This window comes from Zea mays, chromosome 3 (assembly GCF_902167145.1).
Source record: "Zea mays cultivar B73 chromosome 3, Zm-B73-REFERENCE-NAM-5.0, whole genome shotgun sequence".
Lineage (NCBI taxonomy): Eukaryota > Viridiplantae > Streptophyta > Magnoliopsida > Poales > Poaceae > Zea > Zea mays.
This window is the reverse complement of record NC_050098.1, coordinates 235,337,396-235,348,235: the sequence shown is the minus strand read 5'-3', so window position 1 is coordinate 235,348,235 and position 10,840 is coordinate 235,337,396. Positions and strand designations below refer to the sequence as shown.

At 47.8% G+C, this 10,840-nt stretch overlaps 2 protein-coding genes across 4 annotated transcripts; one reads left to right on the top strand and one right to left on the bottom strand.

Moving 5' to 3' along the window:
- Positions 1-1,082: 1,082 nt before the first annotated feature.
- On the top strand, positions 1,083-6,143 carry LOC100276710 (uncharacterized). Of its 3 annotated transcripts, none has more exons than XR_004856910.1 (3): positions 1,083-2,029; positions 2,938-3,119; positions 5,970-6,143. XR_004856910.1 is itself a non-coding variant. In NM_001363986.1 (2 exons), the coding sequence occupies exons 1-2, from the start codon at positions 1,939-1,941 to the stop codon at positions 3,057-3,059; spliced, it is 213 nt and encodes a 70-aa protein (NP_001350915.1). In that variant the 5' UTR covers positions 1,816-1,938; the 3' UTR covers positions 3,060-3,391. The 3 variants fall into 3 exon arrangements, 1 of the variants encoding a protein (NP_001350915.1); XR_004856911.1 differs by having other exon boundaries at positions 5,924-6,143; NM_001363986.1 differs by lacking the exon at positions 5,970-6,143 and having other exon boundaries at positions 1,816-2,029; positions 2,938-3,391.
- LOC103651653 (Protein NUCLEAR FUSION DEFECTIVE 4) lies at positions 3,604-7,416 on the bottom strand. The gene is made up of 3 exons (XM_008677337.4): positions 6,761-7,416; positions 4,592-5,409; positions 3,604-4,518 (listed from the first exon to the last, which is right to left on the bottom strand). The coding sequence occupies exons 1-3, from the start codon at positions 7,205-7,207 to the stop codon at positions 4,020-4,022; spliced, it is 1,764 nt and encodes a 587-aa protein (XP_008675559.1). The 5' UTR covers positions 7,208-7,416; the 3' UTR covers positions 3,604-4,019.
- Between the last annotated feature and the right edge of the window lie 3,424 nt (positions 7,417-10,840).

Sequence of the window (10,840 nt, the reverse complement as noted above, 5' to 3'; positions counted from 1 at the left end):
TCTAGCAAAACACCTAGACAAGCCGGAACCTAAAAGCTGAATGTCTCACGAAGCTGGAATTCTCTTAGTAAAACCAACTATCTGAAATATCCAGTTTTTATTATCCTTTCATCTGAGGCTTTTATTTGACGAGCCGTGATTCCATAGTTGAAATGGGCTGCGCCACGGAGCTTCCAACGTTTGTCACAAGCTTGCCTCTTTAAATTTTGCAAAATTTAGTCCTTGGTTCTCTTGAAACATTCAATCTTCGCCACATATTTTTCTAACACCTCTTGAGCTTCTATCAGATATTGGTCTTCACCAATTACTACCTGATTGGATACCTGCGTGTGTGCAACCAGTCTCACGCGAGCCTGCTCCCGCAGATACGGAGGTTTCATGCGTATCGGCGGATGCAGGGCAAAGGCCTCCCGCGGTTCATGCATGTCTGGTCACCTGCACACGGGCAAACAAACACGCGCGGCACATGCCAGCGCCCAGGCTACCCAGCTACGCGCAACCAAACACACAGTTAGTCTTCGCCATATATCTATCTTTCTATCAGCTCTTAAGATTTCATTAGTTAATGGTCTCCAATGGATTGTTGGTCTTCACAAATATTGATCTAATGGCACTAAGATTTCTATAGATATTAATCTTAGCATAGGGTTTCATTAAATGCTCCCGAGAAGATGTGAGCTGTACATGCATGTCTGGCCACCTACATATGGGCAAACAAACACACATGGGAGCCTGGTCAACGCATGGTGGCGGCTAGGCTACCTAGCTACGCGCAACCAAACACACGGTTAGTGGTTCTCTTGAAACATTTAGTCTTCGCCATACGTCTTTCTATTTGCTCTTAAGATTTCATTAATTAATGGTCTCCAATGGATTGTTGGTCTTCACAAATATTGATGTAATGGCACTCAGATTTCCGTAGATATTAATCTTAGCATAGGGTTTCATTAAATGCTAGATTATTGGAAATCATCAGGACATATCAATCACCGTTCTTCAGTATAGTGGTCACTGGTGATCTTCACCAGCCAACGAACTTCATCAACTTACTCAGCTTCGACAGCCATCAAACCTCTCAACCTTCTAACACTAACGCTTTACCTCTTTGTGTAGATTGTATTGTTTAAATATTTTTAGTTTTTTATAATACATGACGAGAGTCTAACATAGGGGTATGTTAAACCCTCAGATTAAGGACATCACGGTCTAGCTAACATCCCTGACCGATTCTCCTAATCAACCGAGGGCTCGGATGTTAGATTCATTGTGCACATACACTCTCTGGGTCATCAACGGGCGGCTTCATCGAGGCGTAGAGGTCGTGCTCGACATAGCTGTCGTAGACGACGAGAGGAGGATGCGTGGACTCCACCACCTCCACCTGCGGCTGTGGGTCCTTCAACTCGATGGTGCTGGACACCGTCGCGGTAGACGTCTGTGACCTCTGTGACGACCGACTTCCCACCACGGCGACCGCATCGTGGGAGACTCCTCCACCGAGACGGAGTAGAGCGACGGCGGTGGCAGCGGCAGGAGGTCAAGGATATACGTCTGTAAACCGCGGACGGGGCTCGGGCGTGCGCAGCGGCTGCAGGTCTCGCCAGCGTCGGCGTCGGCGAGGTCGCCGCCATGGGCGCGCGGCCGTGTGGTCACAGTCACAGTGGTCGGAGTGTGATTGGTTGGAAATCGAACGCGATGCGGGCCTGCCTTTTGGGCTCGGTGGGCCGTGAGTCCCATTTTGTTTGGGCGGCAAAGGAAACGAATTGATCCTACTGATCATATTCGTTTGGCTTCAACGGTCAGGATTTGGCTTCCACTCCATGGGCCTTTCGCTCGACAAGCTCATCAAAGCCGCCGCCGCCGCCGCCGTCGCCTCAGCTCGCTCCGGCTGCCTCTGCCTCCCCTGCCTCTGAGGATTTGCTTGGGGAGAGACTTATTATGAGATTCGCGGGTTGGTACCTGAAGATCGCGGCGGTAGGGGCCTCCATTGGCGCCGCCATGGAGCTCTTCATGATCCACACGGGCTTCTGTACGCTTCTTTCTCCGCTCACCCCCTACCTGCTCAGCATCCAATCCTACCCCTTGTTGTTTCTTTGAGATTTCTAATAATGATTACACTTGGACGAATTATGTGCGGTTCATGTGAGAGCAATATATTTAGGAACAATTGGATCTATACCATTAAAAGATCCAAACTTTAGATATATACCATGGACCCCACATGTCATTGACTGATGTGGACCCACATGTAAGTGAGATAGTAATGGTATGGATCCAAAGTGGTGATCTTTTAATGGTATGGATCCAAATTTCCCATATATTTAGGGTGGGTTTGTTTTACTCCTAGATTATATAAGTTGGATTATGGTGGAAGGTAGAAGAGTAAAATATCACATTGTGACCACAAATAAGCTAGTATTAAATAGCTTATTTTAGCTTATTTGTAATCTCAAAGTGATATTTTACCCTTCTATCTTTCTACCACAATCCAACTTATATAATCTAATGGGGAAACAAACAAGGCCTTAGTCTCCATTTTTTTGGGGTCTGTAGGCACCTTTAGTCAGATTGGGAAATGTTCAGCTGCGCCATTGCAATTCTGTATTCTCCTGGTTCCAATTGGCATTTGCACTTTTTCTGTCATCCAAACTCAGTACCTAAATCTAGCATTAAACATCATATCTTGAATGACTAAATCATAGGGAAGTTATAAGTGCTACTAAATTACCTCAAATAACTATAAAAACCGGGCTGATCAGTGCATCTTCTCGTCAATAACAATCCAAACATTTGATACTTTGGTGGCCACATAAATAGTTCAAGACAAGCTACCTAGTACCATTCATCGTGTCGAGTTCATTTAGTTTTCTCCATTTTCACCGTCGCATCAGAATGCCTCTCTTTTAACATATTTTTCTCTATGGTTCTATGCTACAGACGAGAAGGTAACTGTCTTGGAGTCAGAAAAACGAGCTTGGGAAAGCAGTCCAGAGGCCCAAGCAATGAGAGAAGCTCTCAATCCATGGCGCAAGCATGATGAACAAGAACAACAGAAGTAGTCAAGATTTATGTGTCTTGTCGAGTGTCTGTGCCCCCCCATCCGTAGACCCATGAATGAGGTACTATTAGTGTCAATCTTCTGCATTTGGTGAACAATCTACATTTTTTTATGTACTTCCCTAAAAGTGCTGGATGCCTAGACGGTACCCTCCAGAAGGCGCTGAAGGGCTATGTGAAACGGTTACAGGTTGTGTGTTTTTTTCCGCTGGAGCAAAAATAATAATCTAAGGGGAAAATTTGTAAAATAAGACTGATTTCTTGTATGATATATTAACATTAAAACAGCAAATTATGGGTATAGGAATGGGTGGAAGTTGTATTCTTTTCTCTACAATAATTGAATGCTCTGTGGATTGCTCACTTAAAGCTTTTTCAGCTATGGCTCACCTGAGTAGTACGCCCCAGGCGTTCTTGTAAAATTTAGAAACTGGCTGTGTGATTTTGTGGTGCTTGAACAACTTATGACACCCCTATTTGAAGCATTAGTGCCTCCTTGGCACAGACTGAAGGAGAAGTTTTCACATTTAATTTTAGGCAGAAAGCTGAAATGCTAGTCAGATTCAATCCTGAAGTCCTGCATGCTGTAATCATTATAAGTGTTACATAAAAAACAGTAATTATGGAGCATTTGGCACACAACTCCATTCCACTGGCAACAACAGTCTAACTCTAAACTGATTTCATGCTATCCTGGGTAAACGGAGTGTTCGTTCTGTACTTTAACATTTCAGCTATAAAGCTGTTAATTACTGTTCCATCTTGGTCTCGTCCTGTCAAGTATTTGCATTCACATCCTCCAGCTGTAACCCTCAGATGAAGTAATATGAATGGGATCCTTTTTGTACAAGCTACTCATTTTCACATATTTTTTGTAACCCGTTTCAGCTAGAACTATCAACTAACCAAAATTTTATACAAGCTAGCGGTGATTACAACAGTAAGTTTCTCTGTCAACTACTTTAACTGGAAACTTGGTGAAGGTGCTTACAACTTGACCGACTAGCAGCAGTGGCATAAGCTGGCTTTGTTCTTATGAATAGAACTATGCTTGATGCTAACCCCAGAAATGTGATGCAAGCCCACACGACGAAGGTGGTTGAGTAGCACTTCACCCCTATGCACACAGTCATGGTGTCAACAATGCCAGTGCGGTTATCCACTACTGTCATCTTTTGGCCATTTGCATCGTATACCATGGCAGCAATCTGCCCATAGAGGAGTGAGCCAAGCGGGATATTGGTGATAAGGATGTTGTGATTCACCCCAACGCTATTTGGTCCAAAGAGCTCCGAGGTCACTGACACTGCTGCAGCAAAGATGAACCCTGAGCTTAGGCCAATTAGCGCTGTTCCTGCTACCAGGGTGCTTCCATCTTGTTTGTTCCACATAAGGAAAAAGGCCATTGGCATGGGGACCAATGCAGCAGCAAGCCACCCTGTGCGAGCAAGTGACACCTTCCTGTGGACAAATTTTAGTTAGGAAGCATGAGATATGATGATATATATGTATGCATATAAAGCAAAACAGATACCTGTGAAGGAGGTCAGGTAGTGCAGAGAGAAGACGGCCGAAGAAGGAGCAGGATGAGTAGACGGCAAGGAGCATGGTGAGCTGTGACTGCTGGTGCAATGACTGAGCAATCTGACCCAAGTTGTTGCTGTATACCAGGCCAACAGTGGCTCCACAGAAGTAGGCTGTGTAGTAGAGCCAGAAGTCCACACACCGAATGAGCTTCTTTGCACTGTGTTCTTCACCGAGCGTCGCCAGGCGGCCCTTGACCTGCACCTGGTTCTCCTTTGGCTTTTGCATCATGGCATTGGACTCCATCTGACTGATGAGGAGTGGCTTATGTGGGTCATCATATGCAGGGTCAGGGCCATCTGAGCAACTGGAGCAGGCAGGGATGATGAGAGGAAGGGCGAGGAGGACCATGGCACCTGTGAGGATGACCCACGCAGTAGAGCTGGTTGCGGTGAAAGATCCAAAGACCACCAGATATATGCCGGTGATGAATGCGAGGATGTAGAGGCCGAGGAAGACGCGGCCGTCATGCCCGGGCGCACTTTGGATGTGGCCCTCATTTTTGTGGCAGAGGAGGATCGCTGGGAGTGCAAGGACAGAGACGGCGAGAGGGAGGATTGCATTGAGGAGGAGGTAGACAGCTGGGGAGAAAGGGGAGAGCGCGTTGGCAAAGAGAGTGTAGAAGGCAGCGCTGAGCCCGTTGAAGCTTATGGAGAGGGAGAGGGCTAGGGAGCGGCTGCTCGCAGAGAAGCTGCGGATGCAGAGAACAAAGCAGACTGTGTTGAACCAGCAGATGCTGCACCCTGCTATCAAGCAGAACAAGAACACCTGCAGGGGGGGCAACATGTGAATCAGAGGAGTTTGGTCAGACAATTAAGTTCGATATAAGTAAGTTGCATGTTGTTGTCTTGACAGTTGAACCTCTGTTGTCTTTTTTTTTTATCTTGACTTAAATCTGTTTGAGGATAGTGCTTGCAATCAGTTTGTCAAAAGAATAAAGACAGGTTGCTTGCTTGCTGCTAGAGGTTGTCTAATATGGAATGCATTGTACATAATCATGCATCTGGGGATACGTAACGGCAGCGTGATTCTAATTTGTGTGCTGTAATGTCATATATTCCTCCGTGCTGCTTCTTGAAGGAAGGTGTCAAAAGAAGGCTAGTTTTGTAGTGGCTGGATGATGCAGCTGTGACTTGTGAGACTGGAACGGCATGCCGTAGGCCGGTGAGGATGCCGATGTTGTGGTATCTAGCTGATTGTGATTGCGATGTGTGTTTGTCGTTGTGATGGCAGACTGGTATCTTTTGCTGCGTTGGAATAATATGTGGTCGCTGTTTTTTAGGATTAATTGGGCACACCTATCAACGAACAAGATATTTGGTGTGCAGGTGGGTCACTCATCTAGCAGTCAAAAGCAGAGAAGGGGCAGACTGGTAGGAGGAAAGCAGAGTTCAGCCGGTTGCAGATGACATCCAATTCAGAGTTTCTGTTGGTTGGTTTGTTGATGATGAATGTTCTTAACTTTTTGCTGGATACTCCGCTGATTTATTATAGTGTCCCCATCTCATGTCACGTCATTTAAGCTCGGTCCTTTGTTTGGATTTTTTTAAAGAAATTGTTTGGTGTCTGATTTTTTTAAAAAAAGATGATTTGAAACAATATTATTATACTATCAACGTCAACTAAAACAAATCAATTGTTCTTTTGGTTTGTCTTTGTACCATGGTATATCATTTTGTTCCTGAATGCAGAAACCATTGTAAACTATAATTGTCTTTGTGCCAACTTTAATCAGATTTTAGCGGAATTACCCTTTTGTCTAACGGTTTTTTGTTTTGGAAATTTAAAATAAATTATTATGCATTATTTATGCTTATCGAAATTGCAACGAGCTAAAGCTATAAAACTACAATTCTAATATGAAATATGCGCAATAACCAACCGAGCATCGTCTGAACCGAAACTAAAATTCAGACAAATGAATTTTAGCAAATCTTTTATTTACTTATTTGTTCGGCTCAACAACGATCGAATTTAACATGAGCTAGAGCTAGACACGCCGTCGCGGCACCTAGCGCAGGGGTAGCGTAGCAAACGAGAATACCATTACATAATACAAACAAATTAACGCCGTCAAGCAAGAAGCAACGCAAAGCGACGACGACGCGCACGTACGTACCAGAGGGTAGGGGACGGCCACGGACGACGACGCTCCCGCATCAGCGCCGCCGGCGAACACGAGGCAGTAGTACTGCGCGGCGTAGGCGGCGAGCCCCATCGCGGCGGACAGCATGAGCACGGCGTGGAGCGGCATGTGGAGCAGCGCCAGGCCCGACGACCACCCCAGCGCCTTGCCCAGGTCCGACGCCGTGGCCAGGCAGTTGAGCGCCTCCTGCGAGACGCCCAGCGACGACTTGAGCGCCGACGAGTAGGCCGAGAAGTCGAAGTTGGTCCCCGTCAGCGCCTGGATCCACACCGTCGCCACCAGCACCGACCACCGCCGCCACCCCTCGTCCCTGTCGTCCTCCTCCCCGCCGAAGACGTTCAGCCTTTGCTCATGCCGCAGATGATGCCGGCCGCCGTCCACCACCCCCTCCTCCTCCTCCCCGCCACCTCGGCCGCCCATCGTGGTTGATTCTGGAATGAATTGCAAGGCCGGCGCGCTCGCGCTCGGTCCCGCCGCGCGGACAAGCGCGCGCGGTGCCTGCCTGTCTGTCTGTCCGTCCGTCCGCACCAGTCGCTCCTCTGCTCGTTGGATCCCGCTGCCGGTATCTATTTATATACACTTATAATAATAGTAAAAGTCCATTTCTTTCTATCTCATTCGTTGCATAGTACTCCTATGCGGTTTCAGCTTTATTATATAACTCTTATTTTTAAAAGAAAAAAGTGACCAAAATTGTAAACAAATATATTATTAACGCTAGATATAGAGATATATGACATATCTCCAGAAAGGAAGTAAGATTACAATTAACTTTTGATCGACTTTAAAGAATCATGCCAAGCAAAGGGCCATTTCGATGAACCGTGTCGTAAAAGTAGAAGTTCGGTCACCCTCTAAGCAAAACTAGTCGTTGCTCGTGCGTTCCGATGGTTTACAATATATTCATGTAAACTATAAAAAAATTCAATTTTTTTTATTAATTGTCTCCACTCTCCGTATAATATTTTTTGATTTGGTTAACTGATGTTATTGTTTACTCCATCCAATGTCTTGGTATAACACAACTAATAAAGTGAGTGTCGGCGTTTCGAGACCGGGGGTCCCTAAACCGACGAGTGAAATGTCGCCGCGTGCTCCAGCCCAGATGGGTCGGCGCGAGGCCGAGCGCGAAGGGGGAAGTGAGGTGGCCGGAGATGGGCGTGAGAGAGGTGGAAATCTCGCGGCCTTCGTGTTCGTCTCGCGCCCAGGTCGGGTGCGCTTGCAGTAGAGGGTTACAAGCGTCCACACGGGAGAGGGAGCGAGCGGCCTCAGCGAGCGTCTGTCTCGTCCTCGTCCCTGCGCGGCCAACCCTCTCTAAGAGGGCCCTGGTCCTTCCTTTTATAGGCGTAAGGAGAGGATCCAGGTGTACAATGGGGGTGTAGTAGAATGCTACGTGTCTAGCGGAGGAGAGCTAGCGCCCTAAGTACATGCCGTTGTGGCAGTCAGAGAGATTTTGACACCCAGCTGGTGTGATGTCGTGGCCGTCGGAGGAGCGCTGGAGCCTGGCGGAGGGACAGCTGTCGGAGCTGTTGAGTCCTTGTTGACGTCCTCTTGCTTCCGTAAGGGGGCTGAGAGCCGCCGTCGTCACAGAGTATGCGGGGCGCCATCATTGCCTATCTGGCGGAGCGAGCCAGATGGGACGCCGGTCTTGTTCCCCGTGGCCCGAGTCAGCTTGGGGTAGGGTGATGATGGCGCCTCCTGTTGACGTGGCTGGTCTGCGCCCTAGGTTGGGCGATGTGGAAGCTCCTCCGAAGCCGAGGTCGAGCCTGTCTTCCGTGGCCGAGGTCGAGTCCGAGCCCCTGGGTCGGGCGAGGCGGAGACCGTCGGCTGAGGCCAGGGCGGAGTCCGAGCCCTGGGGTCGGGCGAAGCGGAGTTCGTCGTCTTCTGGAGCTGAGCCCAAGTCCGAGCCCTGGGTCGGGCGGAGCGGAGTTCGCCGTCTTCCAGGACTTAGCCCGAGTCCCAGCCCCTGGTCGGGCGAAGCGGAGTTCGCCGTCTTCCGGGGCTTAGCCCGAGTCCGAGCCCTGGGTCGGGCGGAGCGGAGTTCGCCGTCTTCCGGGACTTAGCCCGAGTCCGAGCCCTGGGTCGGGCGGAGCGGAGTTCGCCGTCTTCCGGGACTTAGCCCGAGTCCGAGCCCTGGGTCGGGCGAAGCGGAGCTTCCTATGGTGCCTGCGGCCGGGCCTAACTGCCTGTCAGCCTCACTCTGTCAAGTGGCACCGCAGTCGGAGCGGCGCAGGCGGCACTGTCTTTCTGTCAGGCCGGTCAGTGGAGCGGCGAAGTGACGGCGGTCACTTCGGCTCTGTCGGCTGAAGGGCGCGCGTCAGGATAAAGGCGTCAGGCCACTTTTGCATTAAATGCTCTTGCGATTTGGTCGGTCGGCGCGGCGATTTGGTCAGGGTTGCTTCTTGGCGAAGACAGTGCCTCGGGCGAGCCGGAAATACGTTAGCCGCTGGAGGGGGACCTCGGGCGAGGCGGAGATCCTCCGGGGTCGGCTGCCCTTGTCCGAGGCTAGGCTCGGGCGAGGCGTGATCGAGTCCCTCGAATGGACCGATCCCTGACTTAATCGCACCCATCAGGCCTTTGCAGCTTTATGCTGATGGGGGTTACCAGCTGAGAATTAGGAGCCTTGAGGGTACCCCCTAGCTAATTATGGTCCCCGACAGTGAGCGATTAGAAGAGAGTTCACAGCGACTGACTGAACGAGCATAGATTATAAAATGACATAATTCCACTATACAGAGACCAAATAAGAGAAAGTTTGTGACCTCAAGTTTCTAAAATAAGTCACATGAACTCAAACTTATAAAAAAAGATAGATCAAAATATGGAGTGATTGCTAAAGTCAGACATTAATAAAAACTGGATGCGCTCCATATAAATTATGCTACTTCGTAGCAATTACTAACATTTAAAACCAACAAATATCTTTTCATTTTACTGTTAGTGTGACAAATCATTGTTGCTCTATCCAATTCAGCAACCTCAAACACCATTGAGTCGATTGCGCCAATGTGGTCTCAGAAATGACCTAATGCTTGCAAAAGACAATAACGTCGTGCTGTGCTTGGGCTGTAGCCTCGGCCCGTGGTGGTGGCCCGGCCCGACACGATTATATTTTTTATTTTAAAAAAACGTATATACATATATACAATTTATATTCAATATTAAAACATCTGAGCATGATGTTTTACTGGTTAGATAGCTTCACCTAGTGTCTCTCGTCCTTCTTCCATCATGGCATGGGTTTCGAACCCCACCTTCTACACCGTTTTTTAACATTTTACGCTGATTTAATTAAATGGGCCGACGAGCTAACGGGTTGGCCCGACACAATTAGCAGGTCGTTATGACGTGCTTGGGCCAGAGTTATGGCCCGTGGACGTCTAGCCCGTGTCGGCCCACCGTTTGGCTATCTATAGGCATACATCAGGTTAATTTAAAATAGCTGTGAGAGGTTATTTGTAAAAAAATGATGCGAGACGACCGTTGAAACTGATGTTTTAAGTATAGTATAGATTTATGTGCTTCCAAAAGGGTGAAGAAAATAAATAGCCCATGGCTTGGCATCGTTGCTTTTTTAAAACTCGCATATCTTGGCTTCAAAATCAGGGCATCCAAGCACTCTGTATTCACTTAGCTTGTTGATCAGCCTGTAGAGAGTCGACTGGCTGATGAATGGAACAACCGAACATGCATATAGGAATCTAATCCAGGCTATGCACGCTACGCTGTGCTGTGCTTGCATTGCATTGCGTGCATGTGATCATTATTTAATTAGACGCTACTAATCGGGCAATAATCTGGATTGTACGCATGGAAGCATCATGGAAGCAGATGGCTGCATGCATGCATTGATCGATCCATGGACGATGGCACACAGAACACATGGCCAGGGTTGTTTTGTTCAGTGCTAGTACAGCCACAGGCAGCAGCCAGATTTTATTTGTTAACTAGGAGGTGATAAAAATTAACCTAAATTATGCTCTTTCATATTTTATATCCTTATCTTCTTATTTTATCTATTCTAAAGCTAAGATTTTTCAGTTTATTTTGCAA

Excerpts from the sequence above, each read along its gene's own strand:
- LOC103651653 (XM_008677337.4), bottom strand. The coding sequence starts at position 7,207 with ATGGGCGGCCGAGGTGGCGGGGAGGAGGAGGAGGGGGTGGTGGACGGC. Across the intron at positions 5,410-6,760 it reads TGGCCGTCCCCTACCCTCTG|GTGTTCTTGTTCTGCTTGAT; the intron begins GTACGTACGTGC and ends CCCCCCCTGCAG. Across the intron at positions 4,519-4,591 it reads CTACCTGACCTCCTTCACAG|GAAGGTGTCACTTGCTCGCA; the intron begins GTATCTGTTTTG and ends ATTTGTCCACAG.
- LOC100276710 (NM_001363986.1), top strand. The coding sequence starts at position 1,939 with ATGAGATTCGCGGGTTGGTACCTGAAGATCGCGGCGGTAGGGGCCTCC. Across the intron at positions 2,030-2,937 it reads CATGATCCACACGGGCTTCT|ACGAGAAGGTAACTGTCTTG; the intron begins GTACGCTTCTTT and ends TCTATGCTACAG.